Source organism: Lutjanus erythropterus, chromosome 6, assembly GCF_056507025.1.
Source record: "Lutjanus erythropterus isolate fLutEry1 chromosome 6, fLutEry1.hap2, whole genome shotgun sequence".
Classification (NCBI taxonomy): Eukaryota; Metazoa; Chordata; class Actinopteri; order Lutjaniformes; family Lutjanidae; genus Lutjanus; species Lutjanus erythropterus.
In genome coordinates, this window is record NC_139322.1 from 5,812,157 (window position 1) to 5,831,989 (window position 19,833).

The 19,833-nt window shown below is 40.3% G+C and overlaps 2 protein-coding genes across 3 annotated transcripts in view; one reads left to right on the forward strand and one right to left on the reverse strand.

Moving 5' to 3' along the window:
• lama5 (laminin, alpha 5) overlaps window positions 1-9,184 on the forward strand; it is a 114,557-nt gene extending 105,373 nt beyond the window's left edge. Inside the window, exons 66-80 of the mRNA XM_084720334.1 lie at window positions 241-378; window positions 551-702; window positions 847-979; window positions 1,963-2,106; window positions 2,300-2,433; window positions 2,531-2,695; window positions 3,144-3,276; window positions 3,438-3,592; window positions 3,772-3,964; window positions 4,169-4,306; window positions 5,486-5,645; window positions 5,741-5,871; window positions 6,320-6,413; window positions 6,978-7,097; window positions 7,906-9,184. Of these exons, the coding sequence (XP_084576460.1) occupies window positions 241-378; window positions 551-702; window positions 847-979; window positions 1,963-2,106; window positions 2,300-2,433; window positions 2,531-2,695; window positions 3,144-3,276; window positions 3,438-3,592; window positions 3,772-3,964; window positions 4,169-4,306; window positions 5,486-5,645; window positions 5,741-5,871; window positions 6,320-6,413; window positions 6,978-7,097; window positions 7,906-8,054 (2,139 nt within the window). The 3' untranslated portion in view covers window positions 8,055-9,184. The remainder of the gene's footprint in view (window positions 1-240; window positions 379-550; window positions 703-846; window positions 980-1,962; window positions 2,107-2,299; window positions 2,434-2,530; window positions 2,696-3,143; window positions 3,277-3,437; window positions 3,593-3,771; window positions 3,965-4,168; window positions 4,307-5,485; window positions 5,646-5,740; window positions 5,872-6,319; window positions 6,414-6,977; window positions 7,098-7,905) is intronic.
• Window positions 9,185-9,232: 48 nt separating this feature from the next.
• On the reverse strand, window positions 9,233-19,790 carry adrm1 (ADRM1 26S proteasome ubiquitin receptor). 2 transcript variants are annotated; one of them, XM_084720331.1, is made up of 10 exons: window positions 19,651-19,790; window positions 17,931-18,171; window positions 16,516-16,632; window positions 15,528-15,738; window positions 14,375-14,456; window positions 14,091-14,227; window positions 11,644-11,775; window positions 11,352-11,509; window positions 10,738-10,840; window positions 9,233-9,731 (listed from the first exon to the last, which is right to left on the reverse strand). In XM_084720331.1, the coding sequence occupies exons 2-10, from the start codon at window positions 18,138-18,140 to the stop codon at window positions 9,643-9,645; spliced, it is 1,239 nt and encodes a 412-aa protein (XP_084576457.1). In that variant the 5' UTR covers window positions 18,141-18,171; window positions 19,651-19,790; the 3' UTR covers window positions 9,233-9,642. The 2 variants fall into 2 exon arrangements, with proteins under 2 accessions (XP_084576457.1, XP_084576458.1); XM_084720332.1 differs by having other exon boundaries at window positions 14,375-14,453; window positions 19,651-19,789.
• Between the last annotated feature and the right edge of the window lie 43 nt (window positions 19,791-19,833).

The window sequence follows — 19,833 nt, forward strand, 5'->3', positions numbered from 1 at the left end:
ATTAATGTGGGCTCACTATTTGGCAAGACCCAGTTATTGCTCACCGCTGAGTGATGATTAACATGTATAACTGGCAGAATTGAGACTTACTGTAACATTTATTAATGATTTACTAGAATTTTTAATTTATCAAGCCTAAAATCCATTACTTTGTATTCTTGTATCATAATCTAGTCATGTTTTCTCACATTTCTCACATCACTACATTGACTGTTCCTCCATGTCTCTGTCCTCCACCAGGATCAGTTCCTGTGTCTGGTGGTGCTTCAGGGCAGACTGAAGGTTTTCTATGATTTCAGCGGGCAGCGGGAGGAGCTTACGCCTGCAAATAATCTGCCAGATAATGCCCTGAAGATCAGCGATGCTGACCCCAAACCTGTAAGTCTGCCAGTCTGCAAGTCTTTTTCTTTCCTATGAGTATCATAAACTGTGTATGTACCATATTCCAGTTGAAGAAGTAGGGATCCTTAAGAGCCAAATTGATTGAAGAAATAAGGAAAGAGGAACCCATTCTTGTCAAAAATTGATATTGTTGTGTTTAACTGCATAGCTGGAGATTATCATCCTCCGTTCAAGCGCGACTCCCCGTGTCGTGGTGAGGAACAACCGCGTCGTACTCTACAGCCATCTCTTCAAGAGCATCCCCAAGTTCAGTGGCACCTACTACCTGGGAGGAGTACCGGAGAACAAGATGCCTGAGAAGTGAGTACACTCACACACACAGAGTATTTTTAGTCAGTCCGTCTGTCCTAATTGGCCAAGAAATCATTAAATAATTGAGATTTAAATGAGTTAAAGGTCCCTCTGTTTGTCAGTTTGTTTCATTCTGTCTTTTTCTCTTTCCAGGTTGAAGTCCATGTTTCCTAAGCAGGGCTCTCTGAAGGGCTGCTTCAGGAATGTGAAGGTACAGAGCGCTCACATCGACCTGAAGAGGATGAAGACCTCCGGAGTCAGCTTCGGCTGTGACAGCGACCTGCTGGTAAGAAAAAAAATCTATCACGCTCAAGCATTAGTCACTGTCGTCCCATCACTTCCACCAATCATGGCACCCCTGTGCAAACGTCATACGTCTCAGTGAGCCAACCAACAATGAATTTGTTTGGATTTTTATGTTTTATGTTTTCATTTAACAATGCACTGTGCTCTTATTTTATAATTTTGTGCTCTTTTGACTGAGTTGGAGCTCCAAATGGATTTTGCTTCTGTGTGAAATATCTCCTAGGTGCACTTTTTCATTGACATATAAAGCATATTTTATTAGAAATTTTATAATCCTGAGCCTTCAAATAAATAAATCTAATCTTTCTTTTGAAATTTTCATTGCAAAAAATGGCTAAAACATTGCAACATCCACGACATGACAGCCAAAATCCTGAAAAGCCCACAAAATCCTGGACGGACTGATATATCATTTATTTATTTTTTATTTATTTTACTTTATTGTAGGTCTTTACATCCTGCCACAGTTTAACAGTTTTTGTTTTCACAGACAGAATGAGGGAAATAAAATAAAGATAGAGAAAGAAAGAAAAGGCGAAGGGGGGCGGGTCCTTCTGTACTCTCTTAATTCTAATATATTGATTCAAATTTTACTGATCCTCTCCATCTGCTTCCTTCACCCATTTATTCCAGCTTCTTGTGAATTCCTTCTCTCTTTTTGTCTCTCCTACAGGTCATTCTTCCCATTTCTTTAATCCCTTCCACAGCTAATTTCCATGCAATAATAGATGGTGATTTGACATTCATCCAGTTCTGTGAAATCTGTTTTAATGCAGCTATGTGTATTATCACATACAAATATTTCTGTGTGGCTTTCTCTTGAACTGACCCCAAAAAGGGACTGATATCTGAATGAAATGGGTTCTATGAGTACCCTCTCTGACATCAGACAAATTATACACACTAATTCTGCTAAGATATATAGAGACATATGCTAACCTGTGTGTGTGTGTGTTCACACAGGTGGCTCGTGAGGCTCATTTCTCCGGTCAGAGTTACCTGGACTTGGCTCTGACCAGCATTCCCAGCCTCAGGGACAACTTCTACGCCAGCTTCGGCTTCAGAACGGACCAGACGGACGGACTCATGTTCTACCACCAGAAGCAGGTCGGGCGAGCTTCTCCACTCTTCCCCGTCTTTTTGTTTCTTTTGACCAGCTGTCCGTCCTGATAATAGATAACATAAGTATTAAAAGTGCTTTCCATGATGTTTTTCTCTGTCCTCTGGCCTGTTGGACTGTCAAATATCATCTGTTGTGAAATACACACACACCTTACTTGTGGCTGTTGTGTGTCTACAGGAAGAAGTATGTCAGGTGTTTTTGAAAGACGGCCACGTCGTAGTGAGAGCTGGCAATGAGGAGATTAAGACGAAGGGGACGTACAACGATGACAACAGCCACTCCATCGCCATCTACAACAACAATGACACCGGGTAGGACAATGAGTTCTGTAAAGCTCAGATGTGCCACCAAACACTGGTGCAGATCTAGCTCTAAAGACTGTTTGCTGAAACGATCTGCTTGCTTCAGGATGCTTCTTTACGTGGACGACGCCAAGGAGAAAGCGAAGGCGACCATCCGTGTGGACAGCAGAGGGCGCAGTGGGAGCTCGGCGGGAAGGACCTTCCTGGGAGGAACCCCCGACCAAAGCCTCACCAATCTCACCGGATGTATCAGCAATGTCTTCATAAAGAGGTGAGCAGAGACAGCAGGAGGAGCAACACTCAAAAACTCTGACATCATCACAGAGTTCCACCATCACACTGGGTGACACGTTTGTTGATTGCAACCAACGCAAATACACCCAGAGTTCACATGGGATCTGTATGTGGATATCTTATTTAGATAAGGAAAAATGCAAAATCTCCATGTTGATTGCACTGAAGATTGATATGATTTCTATCAACACACAGGCGGAGCAGGAACAAACTTTGCAGATTTTGTTGAAATATTTTGGACTTAAACACCAACATTGCGTCTTACTTTTCTTAAAGGAGCGATATGAAGCGATTTCACATGCAAAAACCAAAAACTGCTGACAGTCTAATCAGGAGGAGTTTTGATTTAAGAGACAGAGAGAGCCGATGTATTATAATCAGCTGCAGACTGTATTTTATGTTTAAAATGTGTCTCTTGTCTTCAGGAATACAGAACCTCAGATGGTTTTGAATCTGCTGAAAGTGAAAGAAAACGTCAACGTTCCTCTGGACTGTCCTGCTGCCAAAAAACCTCAGCAGATCATCGCTGCCCAGCCCAAACACAGCAATAAACCCAAGGTACACACACACACACACAGACACACACACACACACGAGTAAATTCTGATTTTCCCCACATATAAAAACATAGATTTAAGTCTGCAACATTAACTAATATCAAGTGAACCTCTGAGCTCAGGAAAAACAAAATAAATGTTCTTTCTGTCTCTTCTTCTCAGGGAAAGCACAAGAAGCCGTCAGGATCTCGCAGTCGTAACACCAGGGAGTCGTGTCAGGGGGAGATGTCTGACCAGGAGAAAGGAGCGACGCACTTCAGCGGCTCCACGCACAGCTACCAGAGATACGACTCTCTGCCCAGCGCGCTCAGCTCAATGTGAGTGTCACCACAAACTGTAATCTACGTGACATCAGTGTCAGTATAAATAGATATTTATGCACACTTAGAAAACACAATGAAGTGTGTGTGTTTCAGCTTGTTCTTCTGTGTGGTCAAAAAAAAAAGTGCATTAATTCATATTTAAAGAAGGATATTTTGAAATTCTCTGTTTGCAGGCCTCACATCTCCATGATGGTGAGGATCAACTCCTCTGATGGTTTGGTGCTCTACGCAGCTGGCGGGCAGAGTGGCGGCGCTGTGATGTCACTCAGCGTGTCAGACGGCCACCTGCTGCTTCTGTTGGACGGAGGGAAGAGGAAAGTCAGCCTGCGCAGCCGCAAGAAGTACAACGATGACCAGTGGCACACGGTAAGGTCGCACGCCAGGGGTCACGTGACTGGGCTGACCAGGAAGTGAACTTGTGTGACATTTAGATTTCTTTTTTTGGTTGTCTGAGTGATGATACAATCCTGACAGAGGGGGAACCAAATTAAGCTTTTAAACATCATCTGAGACACAGAAACTTGTGATGTAAATCTAATCTGCTCCGCCTCTGTGTTTGTGTCACCTCAGGTGTTTATAAAGCGTGAAGGAGAGAAGATCAGTCTGATCGTGGACGGGATCAGCCCTCAGTCTAAGAGAATCCCCGGAGGAGACCGGACTCGTCTCACAGGGCCTTTGTACATCGGAGGAGTCCCGCCCTCGCTGACGGTAAGACGTTCAGACTCCAGATAACTCGCACAAGGGTCAGTTACATGTGAGGGTGCTCTGACTGATCAGCCACCAGTCGTTATCGTCCGATATTCCCTCTAAACAATTTGATTGGAGGCCAAATGGAAGAGCCACTCAGATGAGGAAGCAGCAGGGTAAAATTGACACCTGCCATGTGCTAAATTTAAGCACATTTTCCATTTGGTGAGGAAAACTCAGAGGCTCACTGTCGGGTTAATGTTTGCACCAATATGAAAAAATATACAATTTAAAAAATTATACTGACAGTCTCTGCCACATTTTGGTGTCATTAATGTCCTCAGCTGTCTGTCAGTTTGACACAGATGGGGACAGGGACCTCATGGTGCATTCAAGTGCACATTTATCATAAAACCTCAGAAATTGAGCTGATACTAAGCTTTTTTTTCTACTTTGATTTCTACTGTAATTTATAAAGCCATATCACAGCACCCAAAAACTACATCTGACTCGATCATCAGTCCAGTTATTCAGACAGTAAATGAAGACTGTTTTGATATCAGACATCTTATATTCGTAATTTCAGCCATCATTCTGATGAGTCATGATAAAGTTTATGCACCAGAGATTCGCAATGAATCTGTAATAAATACTAAAAAAAAATGTAAAGAGGGTTCCTATGCAGTATGAAAACATATGGAATTCAGTTTTGCCCAGGTCTTGATAAATATGGAGAAAAGAAGAGTGTGGAAAAAAAGGGTGTTTCCAAATTAGCAAATTTACCCTTTTTCAATCATTTTCAGTTCCTATTTATAAAACAGACAAAAAAATATGGTAGCAACAATAATATAATATATATTCAACAAAAAAAAGAATAATAAGTAAAGGAACACCAGGTTAAATCTTTTTTTTAAATATGGTGTGAAAATCTACCAAGAAGTTCGTATATTTTAATCTGGAAAACAAAATGTCATGACCGGCTCAAAAGTCTATGGCTAATAAGGGCGAGACAACAAAGATTTTAGATGGCAACGTTTATAGAGACTAGGAACAATGGACCCTGGTGCCAACCAGTCTATTATGTTCTTCTTCATGTGTACTAATAAAGCTGTGTGTGTGTGTGTGTGTGTGTGTGTGTGTGTGTGTGTGTGTGTGTGTGTGTGTGTGTGTGTGTGTGTGTGTGTGTGTGTGTGTTCTCAGGTCCCAGGCTCTGGTGGGTTCGTCGGGTGTGTCAGGGACCTGACGCTGAACGAAGCCCGTGCAGGAAACCCCGCTCACAGCCAGGGGACGGTGCCCTGCTTCCAGAATCCTCTACAGCCTGGAGCGTATTTCTCTGGACAGGGAGGACACATTGCGATCGGTAGTTACCGTCACTCTTCTTATGCGTTTTCTTTTTTGTTTTATTCCTGCTGTGCTGTGTTTGTTGTCCTGACTGGAGGGTTTCTCTCCCTGTAGATGAGTCCTTAGTTCTGGGTCGGGATCTGGAAATCCAGCTGGAGGTTCGCCCCGTCTCGGACTCTGGGCTGCTGTTGCATGCTGGGACGTCACCTGACCAACACCTGAGTTTGATCCTCAGCCAGGGAGAGGTGAGGCCACAAGCAATAAATATACAGATGTTGAAAGCTGAGTTCTCCTGCTACAAAATCTGTTGTTCTTCCCCCATCCAGTGATGTCACAGCTATGTCTTCAGCGTTAAGGGAGAACTACAGCCTATTTCAGCTTAGATTTCTAGTGTCCCAGCATGCTAGAGGAGTATTTTGTCACCTACCACCATGTTTTGGTCAACAAAGTAATAGCTAAAGGTTAGGGTGGTGACACACTGCAGCATGTAGCCACTGCTGGCACGGCTCAGCAAGCAGGAGACTCAGCTTTCTTTTTCTGCTACATTTACCATCACATCCACTTCAAAAGTGGGGAATTTTCCCTTTAACAACTAGACACATTTTATCAAATTAAAAAAAAAAACGTTAAGAAAAAAAGTGAATGGATGAAACAAAAACAAAACCTGAAAATGAGTTTTTTCTTTGTGTGCAGGTGACTGTTTCAGTGAAGAGCGGTAAAGGTGATTTCTCTACCTCCTTCACTCCTGAAGATCCTCTATGTAACGGACGCTGGCACACAATCACAGGTGAGTTTACGTCAACGAATTGTTCTTCTGACAGTCACCAGCCGTGTTTACAGCAACATATTTCTATGTGCTTTTTGAAGTAGCACATTAGGAAAAAAAACTTCCCAAAAAAGTTTTTGTTTGTTTTTTTCAAAATAAGAGTTAATGCATTTAAAGGAGATGCAAATACTTTCTGAATAAGTTCTGACACAGGAAACATTGAACTCACATAAACCTTCCTCACATTAATACATGAAAATAACAGAAATTGATATTTATGTTGTATTTTCTACATTGTTTTTTGCCGTTTGATGTTTGACTGTTGCTTTTAATTACGTCATCTTGTTGCAGCTTCTTCTGGTATAATGGTTTTCCACCTGGAGAACTAGCGCCACTAACTACTTTTCTTGACCAACCAACTACGAATAATTCCATAACTGTAGTGGATGGAAATAAGCATTTTCTTTCGCTGATTTACCCAAAATTCGGTTAAAATTTGTGACACATTTGGATGGAAACATGGCGACTGTGTTGTTGCCCTGTAACTCTGATAATAATGACATTGTCTCATCTGTGTGTCTCCAGTGGTGAAGAAGAACAACATCCTGCAGCTCCATGTCGATGCAGCCAGTGAGCACAGTGACGGCCCCAAACACAGCCGCTCTGCAGGGACCAAAGAGACCGTGTACCTTGGAGGGGTACCTGGTGAGTACACGCACACCTGTCTGCACACAGTTCCTATATCATGTTCTTTCTCCCGAACCTGTTTCAGTCCCATGTATTTATTTCTCATGTTGAATATTACTGTTCACATACTTTTAAAGCATTTATGTTGTATAATTTCATGCTGTTTTATTTTGTTTACTCTTTTCAATCTATTATCTACTTTTTAGTCTTGGTTTTATCTTACTCCTTCATTAATTTAACTGTCATAGCTTTTTACTCTATTACATTCAAGACCTGCTTAGTCATACTGGTTTGTCAGTTTTATTAAGCACTTTTAATTACATTAACCTGTATGAAAGGTGCTACACAAATATAATTTGATTGATATTAAAGTAGTCACACTTGGGTAGATCAGAGGAAGGCAAAGCTTCAAAATGTTGAAGTGATACTTATCTATCAAATAGAAAATGAAAAGACTAGATAAATTTCAATCTATGCATTTGGCTTTGGTCTGGTGTAATGATTTTTTTCCAAATTATGAGAATTAATCTTTTAGTCTATAAAATGGCAGAAAATTGCAAAAAAAAATCACCATATTAACAGAGTTAATAGGCAATGTGCTAAAATTGTTTGCTATGTCCAGCTGACTGTTCAAAACCTGAAGAGGCAACAAATCATCAAATCTCTCTTAATAAATGATCTGAATGATAAATTTAATGTAATAGTCTTTTTTTTAATCAGATTTTCTTAATCTGTGGTTCAGCAGTCAGAGCTGTCTTGTGACTACCTGCAGTTACCTCTGTCCTTTTTTCTCTGAAACATGTTGTTCAATGTCTCTGTCCACCAGATGGCGTCACAGTTCCTGGTCTACCTGCCGGCCTGCCAGCGTTCCACGGCTGCATTCGCAGGGCGACGATCAACCACAGACCTGCCATGTTGTCCAAACCACTCGCTGTGTACGGAGCTGTGGGAACACAGGGCTGCCCACACATGTAGACCCAAACACACACACACACAGTCTTACCCTCACATTCCCCAACTACAAATTACTGGTGGTGGGTTTCATGTTACTGTAGCTAATTTAAATATATATATTAATATTTATTTTCTATTTTCAGAAAAATGTATATTTTATATTTTACCATTTGTCGTTGCTGAATTACTGGTTTGTTTTTGTGCTACAGCAGTGACAACTGTCTGCACACAGAGATGCACTGATACACTCAAATATCAACTCTAAAATCAAAATCAATGATATAATGTGTAGTATATTGTAAATAAGGGCAACATAGCTTGATTTTTTTTAATGCTTATGCAAACAAATGGTGAAAAATAAATTCCGTGAATCATTTTTAACCTATGGTTCCAAAACAAATTTGCTGAATCTGCAATATATTCCAGTTAATGTATACGGTTGTTTATCGTGCATCTCTCGCAGAGAATGTTAATACCTACTGAGTCGGTACACTGTGAACACTGTAATGTATGAGCAACGTCCTCAGGCAGCGCAGCTGGGCAATGTTACCTGTAACAGGGACACGGACTGGACTTGCGGGAAAATCGGAGCTGATTAAGTCTCAGTGAACTGTGGAAAAAGTGCCTAAGACTATATTTTCTCTACTGGCCCTTCTGCATTCACCTTAGTGATAATCATGGTGCCTTCAGGTCATAATGGAGTTATTGTAATTTCCAGTTTACAACCTGTGAATAGTGTTCACGTCAACATCAACTGAGAAACACCAAATTTTCTGAAATCTCTCATGTATTTGAATTACACCATATGTCAGTCTATTAAACCAAAATTTAGTGCTTAGTTTTATACTGTGACAGTATTTGAAATCACGCATTCAACAGTTCTGACACTTCAGATGACGTGAGCACTCACAAGCTGTAAACATGAAACTCCATTTTTCCGTCTCCCGTCGGTCAGTCCAGTCCCTGTCGCAGGCAGCGTTTTCCGTCTCTATTCCGTCGTAAATGTAAACATGTACCAAACATGAGTGTGAAGCTTGTATGTAATATAACCACTTTTAAAAATGTCACAGAAAGAATAAGCTGTCCCTCCCTCACTCCCAGCCCCTATGTGTTGTAAATGTGTTTCTAAATAGAGTGTTTTTCATACAAAATGGTCCTCTTCAGTGTTAATTTCCCATGAGCAAAAGACTCACCTTAAGTTATGTGGTTTGCCAATGTGTTTTTTATTATCAAGTGTAAAAGTATCAGCTCTCACTGACAGTCTGTGCTGTGGTGTAACAAAGGAAGAAAACAAAATCAAATTTAAGGCTCAATCCCATTAAAGTCCCCTTAGTTTCATAAACTGTCACCCTCCTTTCAGACTAAAAGACAGTCAATAGAACAAAACAGAGCTGCTGATAAACACAGTTTACATGGTGGTCACAGTAAAAACAGCTCTGCCAACCTGTGCTGTTCATCCTGAGTAGGAGCAGAGTGTTGCCTTTGGTACAGAAAGGTGCAAGACAACATTAAAGACAGGATGGGAGTAAAGAAAAAGAACTGAAATGAAAGAAGAGAAAAGGAATCACAGATTTGACAGAGACTCAGATGAGGTTTGGCAGTGTGAGCTCTAATCCAGACTCATGTCCTCGTCGTCCTCTTTCTTCTCCTTTGAGTCTCCTTTGCTGCCCTGCATGGCTCTGGCAAACGCCTCCACATCTGACAGGGAGACAAAATACAAATATATTTAAAAAAAAAAAAAACATAAAATAGGTGAGCAACTAGAGAAAATAATTTTACAAGAACAAATAGTAAACATGATTGTATTAAACCTTTTACAAACTTTTCGAAGTCTTTATCATCACATCTAAATAGTTAAATTATACCTGCAGCAATCAATGGATGTTACAACTTTGTACATTTTGAGCATGATTATTTTTAGTGCTTGCTAATTTCCAGAGCAAGGGATCGACAGAGGTCTCTTTATGGATGACAAATATGATGATGGTATTGTTTTGTTTCAAAAAAGAAAATCTGGTTTAGATGAGGATTGTGTACACAAAAATTGATTGATTTTAAACAGAATTTAAAGCTGTATATTCAAATTCAAGCATAATCCTAAACCCAAAAACTTTATTAATCCCCAGTGGAGAAACTCATTTGTGTTTCTGTCCATCTCTGCTGCAGCTCAAAAGAAAACATCCTTGGAAACACAGACGGAATTTTACACTAAAAAGACTTGATTTGTCTAACCAAGACTTCTGAAGTCTCACGTCAACTTAATCTGAAATTAATGTATTTTTACACAAAACCAGAACTATGGATTTTGTTCTTTGCTGTCAGTATGGACAAAAAAAGACAGCATCAAGGTACCTTTTTGATGTCTATGCTTCAACGATTATTTCTGATCTACATGGAGCTTACTGGCTTCAGAAACTTTTCCAGGGAACTAGTTTATATAGCTAGATCTTGTTCTTTTTCATATATTTATTATTGTCAACAAAATCCATGAAAATATCAAAACTGCCAGTGCATTAGTCTGTCTCCCACCGCCACACCCTGATCTTTTCAAAGGAATTTGTTGATCTAGAATATATTCAGGCTTATCCATATATTCACAGTATTTCAGATGCAGTGGAAAAACAAACAGGATTATGATAAATAGACTGGTTTAGGTCCTCAGTTCTGTTAAAAGAACACCACTACTTGTTTGTGTGTGTCTCACCTCCTCTGTTGGCAGCGTCCACAGCTTCTGCTGGCAGACCAAACTGACTCAAGAGAGGGCCAAGCTGCCCGGAGGCCAAGGCACTGCTGAACATACTCATCGCCTGAGGGAGGGACGAACGAATCAGTCAACAGTCTGACATCAAACTGCAGCAATTCAACATATTAAGAGGAGGATTCAATAAACCGTGTACTGTCATGTCAAAAATAATGTTACCAAATAACATGTCATGTGAACTGGAAAAGACAAAAACTACCATCATGGAGGTGATTGGTAGCTAACTCCATATGTTTCATCTTCTCCTGCAATACCAACATCTAATTATCTAAAATGAAGTGCGCTGAGTCAATCAACAGCTTGTGAACACACCTGATTCAGCTCATCAGATGTGGGTACAAGCGCCTCATTAGCAGATAATAAAAATGCAGCTTCTCTCTCACACCTTTGTTTGTTACTGCCGCTGTTTGTCAATTAAAAAAACACGCAGAATTTCCATAAACCTGTTCAATCAAAGTTCTTTCTCCTTGACTATTTTCCCAGACACATACTTTATGTTTTGACTAAATGGTAAGTGTTTCGTTGGTGCTCAGTGCAGTAGAGCTGCTTTTTCTTACCTGTTGGAACTGAGGTGAGTTGAGTGTGTTCTGGATCTCCTCAGCGCTCTGCGGTAGACTTTCTCCACTGGGGAGGAAGGGCAGGAGCCTCTGCTGGACCTCAGAGTTAGTCAGGATGGGAGCCATCATCTCTGGGGTGCAAACACTGGCAAGGTCCACTGCAGAGCAGGAGAGGAATACCATCATATTTATTGAATTACACATGGATTTACTCCATTCTTTCTCCTTCACATTCTATGAAATCAATGTCATACCAAGGATTTCACCCCACATCCAATCACCTGCCACTCACCTGTAGATCCCTGAGCTGCAGAAGCTGGGACGTTCATGGTGGCAAGGATGCTCTGAAGGTCACTTAGCTGGATGGGCTGGTGGGAAGCAGGGCTTCCAACAGAGGCTGGGACCACTGGGGTCTGAGCTGAGGCTGCAGATGACAAAAACAAGGAGATGTCAATGTAAAGACTGAACAACTTGTTAAAAGTGAAACGCGATACTCTACTCATCTTTGCTTTTAAAAATGTGAGAGTTGTTAAAAGAGTATTTTGATATAAGGATGGATCATTTTAAAGTGTAAACCAATGGGATATTAGTGAGAGAATGGCCATTCAACTGAGTTAATCCCTTTCTATCAATGAATCTGCCTGAGTTTACACGTCAAACTTGACTTCACCCCGTGTTTTGGATTCTCTGGTCATTCTTTTGAGTCCAAACCAGTGAGCTGCTTTGTACATGTCGGTAAAATACCTTTAACACATGCACTGCAACACTGCAATTATCCAGACACTACCCAGAGGAACTGTGTGTGTACACAGATGTCTGTATTTTTTGGCCTGGACTGAACCCTGCCAGCTCCCTCGTCCTAAATCTGAGTGAGTCACTTGTGTGAATAGAGCAGCTCAGTCTGGAGTGTGTGAGTGAGCATGTTGGTGACATAGCACGGTGTGCAGTTGCTCTCCTGTACAGCCACTCGTCTATTGATCCTTTGGGGTCATACAATCTATCTACCATGCAGTATCAGCCTCTAATATTTTTAGAGCTCACGTTTCAGTGCCTTTCTTCATCATCTGTGATGTGAAAACATCAGAAATTAAGAAAAGTTAAGTGTGTGCGTCCTGCAAATCACAGTGCACCATGAAGTCTCTCTTTCCTGCAGGCAGGCAGACTGAAGTCAGCTGATCTCCGCTTCCATCACTGTTAATTTTGAGACTCAGTTTGTGATATCAATATAAATACAGTCTTTATTATGGTTGAATCCTCCTCATCATCATCCTCTGTGCTCTTCAAGGGCCACCCCTCGCCTAAATCATACAGATTATTTCCAACATGTGAGAACACGTATGACGCAGACTATTGGAAATATGTGCAAACTGGAAAGTACCAACAGTAGCCACTAGTAGCCGCAGCAACAGCAGCCTGCCGTCTCCCCGACTCCTCCGTCGGGTGGAATCGAGTTACGGCTTCTCATGTTTGTTGTGTTGCCAAAGTATTTTATTTTAGCTCGACACAGCTTACATATAACGTGGCTCTTGTCCAGTTCGCTTCCGCCGTCGACGTTGTAGAAGCCGAAGTGTTTCCACATGGCTGCTTTTAAATTAGAAGGAGCTGTTCGGACCTCATGGCGAGGTGGCTGCCGGTCGGCCATGTTTGTTTTCCGCTGTGCGCGTGTCGCTCCTGGTGCGCGTCCCAAAGTGTCCCGGCGATGACGCGTACCGCGCTTCTTAGTTCCACATTATTTAGAAGCTTCTGTATCACTTTAATTAACAGATTTAAATAATCGAAATTTGGACGTTTGTGAATCGATTCAGATTCGTCCACGTCCGAATCGCGATGCATCTAAGAATCGGAAATTTCCCCCACCCCTAGCTGCTGCATCTGTGACAGGGCACATTCAGATGATGTCCCAACGTAATTCTCCTGCACATGTGAAAATGCTTATAATTTGTCTGTAGATACTATATGTGCATTGCACACACTGTATGTAGAACTAATTAACTGATTAATCACTGTTAAAGATTTAACTGATTAAAATGTATTCGTCAATTAAACAATAGTCTAGAAATGGCAGTAAGTGTGCCTCATTTAACATTGTTTTTTTCTGGCAGAAGGATTTGATGAATAAGGACACTTAAAATGAGAAAAAAATAAGAAAAAAAAACAGGCATTTTGTATTTCATTAATTATTAATGACTAAGGGAGTAATCAGTTGTTAGCATTTTCAACTATTGGTTAAGGAAAATGTTGAAATTTGCAACCCTGTGTTACATTAACACACATTATCTTGCACATTGCAGTTCTTCATACTGTGAACTTTTGCACATTCCTGAGACAATATTTTGCATATTCCTGCACAAACTGTACAGCTTTCATTTAACAGCCATATTTTCTTCTACTGCTTTTAAAATATTTGTCATGTTACTGTCAGTTTTCTATATTTACTATTTATGCTTCTGGACCTGCAGTATTTGCTTTCACCTTTATATTTTTCTTCTAAGTTTATTGTCATGCACCAATATACCAAGGAAAATTCCTTGCATGTGAAAACCTACTTGGCAAGAAAACATGATTCTCATTGCAACTCTATAAACATATCCAAACATTTTTATAATAATCATTCTAAAAAATAAAACACCAATATGACTTTTAAATCATCACATGAAGCTGAAGCTGAATCTGAGTACCATGAATAGAAACCGTGATTATTAACTGGTGGATGACCCATAATGATGGTTCATCATGTACCTGGTGTGGAGGGAGCAACACTAGTAGGGGAGACAGCTGATGCAGCAGGAGTCACAGGGGTGGTGGGGGCCTGAGAGGAGCTCAGTCTGGGGGCTCCGCCTGATGATGGAGTGGCTGCTGCTGATTGGCTACGAGAGCTGAGCAGGAGGAGGGGCAAAAATAAGGGAAGAAGACAGAAGAGATATCATGAATTCATACCATATTTTAACATATATTATGTTCCACATCTGTAACAGCAGTGGTGATGTGAGCTAATGCTGATGTGTGTGTTTTGTCTGTCTCACCTGGATGAGGAGCTGCTGGTGGCTGGTCCTCCGCTGCCCAGCAAGTTGGCAAGTCCTGGTCCTGCTAGAGCTCCCAGACCTCCTTAGACAAATGCAAACAAATCAAAAATGGTCCACTTTGGTCTCTAGATAATGGCCTCTAAGGCAAATACTATGAGCTTCTCTTAACTTTATACTGATTAAAAGAAATACAAAAAAAATCATCTAAGACATGGAGTAAAAACAGTAAACAGTAAAAAAAAAAAAAAAGTAAAAACATGGACAATCTTAGTGAACAGTCTCAAAAGCAGTGAGGCTGATGATGTAATTCTTAGAAAGAGATGTCTCATTAAAAGAGAAATCGCTCATATATTTTGCAATAGAAATCATAAAATGACCACAACACATCACAAGAAATTAAGGACACATGCTAAGTTGAAATGCTGCATTTGAAATTTCCATTTCAGACCAAAATAGCTGTGTTAGAGTTAAAAATGAATGCTGAATGCTCACCAAATGAGTTTGTGTCTGTTATAGAGTCATAAAAACTCATCAATAATCTTTTAGAAGGAGTACATGTTTATGGTTTACGATAACAGTTAAACTGAGCAATACATTAATGGAGTCTGACAGGCAAAAAGCAGGAAGGAACTGAACGGTGTAGTTTTGGGGGATTTTGTTTTCAGGATAATGGGCTTAGCTTTACGTTGACAGACAACTGACAGTTTTAAACAGCTAATCAATTTACAGTGTAGGACTCCTCCTAACTTGCTATTGTCAAATTATGATGTTTCCCTCATCTTGCGCTCCTGCAGCCTGCCTGAGCTTCCCCAAGTCTGGGGAGGAGGGAGCGTGGGGAAACAACTTGCTTCAACAATATATAATATATTTAATAGGATTTCAACCTTCCTAATATACACAACTTGCTATTTGGACTACTTATTTACATTACCCCATTTTTTTTATACAGAAGGTCATGTAGCTTTGACTTTTGAAGCATTTACATATTTTATGTCAACTTGAGGTTAACTGTAATTCACAGCCAACAGAGATCCCCATCAGAGGAGACTGGTGATGTTACAAACAGGTGGAGATGGTGATGTGTTTTTTCACTACTCTGCTGTAGTGAGTGTCCATTTTTAAACACGTCAATGAAATATCCAGTGCTGCTCACCCAGTCCTCCCAGTCCTGTTGGTCCGATCAGCTGCATCAGTTGGTTGTGGCTCATATTTCCCAGCAGGTTTTGCAGGCCTCCCTCTCCTCCGAGTGCAGAGAGTTCGTGGCCACTGCCACCTCCACTGCCTGGTGCTCCAGGAATGGGGGGGTTGTTCAGGTACTCGTTCACCTTACGACAGTACTCATCATCCTTGTCAGTCTTTGGTTCCTGATGGAGATAGTGTAAGGTGAGAATTCCTTGAATTCAGAGTGAAATTATCCACAGATAAAAATCAAATCATAGCATAGCAGTTATTCATATGTAGGTCTGATAACATAAAAAGATAAAAAAAAAAAGAAAGAAAAAAAATCCCACTGTACATTTAAAATAATTGTTAATTGTTTTTCTGAATCCTACATACAACACATCGCTGAATCAGCCGTTTTGGCAGATGAAAAATATTTCTGACAACTTAGAAGAACATGTAACTTAAATTCTAGGAGAAGGTCAAGAAGAAGTTAATAAAAGATGTGTATATATATATATATATATATATATATATATATATATATATATATATATATATATATATATATATATATATATATATATATACACACACATATACATATATATATATATATATACATATATATAACCAAAAGTAGGTCCACAGGATGATACAACCTTGTTTATTTGATTAAAAAATATCCCACTGGACTGAGCAGATGAAAAGAGAAACCTACTGGTGAGAATAAATATTAAATGTGTGGCTCCCTTACAAACGCACTGATTACAGCCACACAAACCCTGTCATGATGAGCGTAATACTCTGTCGTCTCCTCTGCTCATCACTTTCATTTCCCCCTACTTCAATTTCCCACTCAGCTTCCCTCTATTCAACATCCATCTGCCTGCACACAAATAGACACAGATGTCATGCTTTCACAAAGACGGTCTCCATTTCTTCTCCCTTCAAGAAGATGAGGGGCATCTTCCTCTCACCTGCATCCAAAAGAACAGTCTCTTAGACCCAGCCTTGAACTTCAGTACATAGACACGTCCTGTAGTGCACTGGTTCACTCTCTTGAATTCACAGTCATCGGGAAAGATGATCAGATCCTAGAATAGGAAAGGCACAATGTAAGACATTCAAGAGAGGGAGAGGCAAAACACTGAGTTTGCTCTGCCACAACACATTATCATCAACCAAAAGGGAAAACCAAGGCAGCAACATCGCCGCAGCTCTGACATAAAGACACAGTCACCTTTCTTGTGCTGGGGAAGGCCAGCTAAATAAATCAGGATTCAACATGTCAGCACTGTTGTAAGAGAAATGATTACATGTACAAATACAGAAGGAATAGAAAAAAGGAAAATGGAAAACTGGGGTCTCGTTTTTTTCATTGCAGGGGTGCTGCCACTGCCCATGTTGTCTTTCTGGTATGTGTGGAATGTACAACATGTCTGGAGATAGCAACAGATTCTGTCACGCTGAATTTTAACAAAGTGGGGTCAGACCAGCTGCCAAAGTCTCTGCTAGTTATTTCCAGGCAAACAGTCAGGAATGAAACAGTTGATTGCTGCAAGTCTGCACTATTAAGTACAACTTCTAGTTGACAGATTTTTTGGTCAGTGAGGGATTTTCTTGGTTAAAGGGGCTGACATCCTAGTTTTAAAGGGAAAATTCTGCACTTTTTATATATATGTCAGTGTTGATGGTACATTTAGTCAGCTCACTAAATTCTTCAGTGCTGCTATACTGACCGAGGAAGATGAGATCTCCTGCTCATGGAGTCATGCCAGCAGTGCCCACATGTACCAGGACGCACTGCACGTGAGCTTTTGATGCACATGGCCAGCCTCTCATGCATCAGCACCCTAGCCTATAGCTCTATACCCCTTTTCCATAAATGTGCTGGCTTGGCTTGACTCTGTTTGACCTGGTGCATCGGCCCAACACAGCATGAATTTATATCTCCATTAAAGCAGTGCTACCCGCTTAAATGTGTGTCTTTCAGTGATGACGTGCTTGTCTTGAGTGAAGCAGCTGTACTATAGTGATAATCTCACAAATGTTACTATCAGAGACATGACAGGAAACAAGGGAAGAGAGAGATGGAGAGCAAAGTTCAACAAAGGTCCCCGATCTGCCTCAAACTGGATGTTGTGACCCCATGATCCACGTTTTAAACCACACAAATGTCACTTTGCTGGAGAAACAACAAGGGCCAAGAGCCAAGAACAAGGGCCTGTTCTCAGATTGAAACTCATAATTTGTTAAATGTGGACACTGGAGCAATAATTTCATATCTGTAGGGGATCATAAAATGTCCTCACATATGACAAATAGCTTTGATAATACAACATATAAAAAGCAATATGAAAGTAAAATAAGTTATTAATTTAAAGTTACTCACATCATCAACATTCCCAGTTGTCCTGTCCTTCCAGCAGAAGTGAATCAGGGAGTCGTCAGACTGCTGGATGTACACCATGCCCTTACGTTTGTCCGGTGTCACTACGTTCCCCTTCAAGGTCATTTTACCAGCACGAAACTCCACCAGGTACTTGCTGGAGCTACCCCTAGAGCCACTCACCAAGCTTGGAAAGAGAGCGCCTGATGACATCTTTAGATCTCTTTGTAAACCCGCCTGAAAACTGGAGGAAAATAAAAAGGTGTCAGGTTTACAAGAACATGCAGGCATTTTACTGTGGTATGATTATTAATGGTATGAGTAACACAACTACAAAAAGAAGGAAACATCTTCCAGAATATTTAGTGCTATGGGACAATTTCTATTCCTATTGTACTGAAGATAGGGCTGGGTTTCAGTACTCGATACCTTTAAGGTATCCACCGAAATAACTCAGTACCAAGTTGTATCTAACCTCTTCCAACCAAACAATACCTCTACGTTCAATCCTTATCATATAGAGCTAGAAAAAAAAATAGGCTACTATTTGTGTGGTTTTGCTTTCTCAAATTTGTGGACAGAGACAGAAATGCATCACTTTTATAAATTATTTTTATACTCTATTCTATTTACTTCACTGTATGGTATGATGAGAGTCATATAGAAGCCTAGCTCACAGCGGGACCCATTCTTGTACATATCAATGTACAAATTATGCCATAAATAAAGGTCCTTTAAATGTTGGCTACTAATTTTGATACGTTTAGTTCACCAACTGTTACTACAACCAGGGTTGTAGTGGCAGATACAAAAGGTGTTTTCCCTCGTTGATTAAGTTGATGTGAAAACAGATGAGTAAACACTCAATATATATATATTAAAATCAATATTAAAATCAATATAGTGATATGACACTGGATATAGTAAAAATATCATTAGAATCTAGGTGTTGTCTTTTGATGGTTTTAAAACACCACATTTCACTTTCTGAACTTACCAGCCTGTTCTATAATTTGCCCTTCGACCTTTCGACCATTTCAGTGATTGCATGATGGAAGAGGTTCCAGACATGATTAATGTTGGAAACTCTTTCAAATGCTATCTAAGCATTTAGAACTACAATGCAATTGTAGTCTTTAAATACAGTAAAATATCTGATCTATCTGTCAAAAATAGCACAAAATTGACTTGAAATGTTTATTCACTTTACCTGGTAAATAATGTTATTATTTATGTTTGATAATTTACTGGCCCAATTTTACAAAAGTTCCTCCCAGGCAAAGCAAGTTGTGTATCTAGACTTGAAAAGCAAAGGACTACTCAATCACACTATAACTCTCAGCCATTTCGTACAATATAACACGTTAAGCGAGATATTAGACCTTCACAATGTTATCAATGTTATTACTCAAAAGCTTTTTCGGGTATGGAGCCGTTGGTTTGAAACATAAAGACTTTTCAAAGCGAAGCTAACAAAACTAGCGGTTAGCCAGTTAGGCTAGCAATCGTTAGCTGTGCTGATTCTGTCTGTGTCATGCTGGTGGTCAATGCTAACGTTAGCCCATGACTAGGCTAAACCCAAAGAGCGACGAAGGCCAAAGTTTTAGATTTTATCAACCTACCTAAAGTCATTTAGAGTTCAGCAATATTATGCAACTCTGTGTATAAGTGCCATCTGAGTAGTTTTATTCGAAACTGAAGTTTAAAAATGAGTCGTGTTTACCTGAAGTTGTTTTGTCAGAGTTGACCAACAAGTTTTTCTTCTTTAGCTTAGGTTGCTCGGTACAATCAAACTGACTTCCGTGTTGATTTCCTGTTCTGTCGTGAGCGCGCCCGCTGTCCCCGGGCACGAGCAGCGGGTGAGTGGGAGGGTTTCCCTCCGCGCGACCGTTCCGGCGCACAGATT

What these genes read in the sequence shown, in the direction of transcription:
- adrm1 (XM_084720331.1), bottom strand. Translation starts at nt 18,140, where the DNA reads ATGTCATCAGGCGCTCTCTTTCCAAGCTTGGTGAGTGGCTCTAGGGGT. An exon ending in CAACTGGGAATGTTGATGAT is followed by an intron (nt 16,633 to 17,930) that starts GTGAGTAACTTT and finishes TTCCTATTCTAG; the next exon opens with GATCTGATCATCTTTCCCGA. An exon ending in ACCAGCAGCTCCTCATCCAG is followed by an intron (nt 14,228 to 14,374) that starts GTGAGACAGACA and finishes CCTCCTGCTCAG; the next exon opens with CTCTCGTAGCCAATCAGCAG.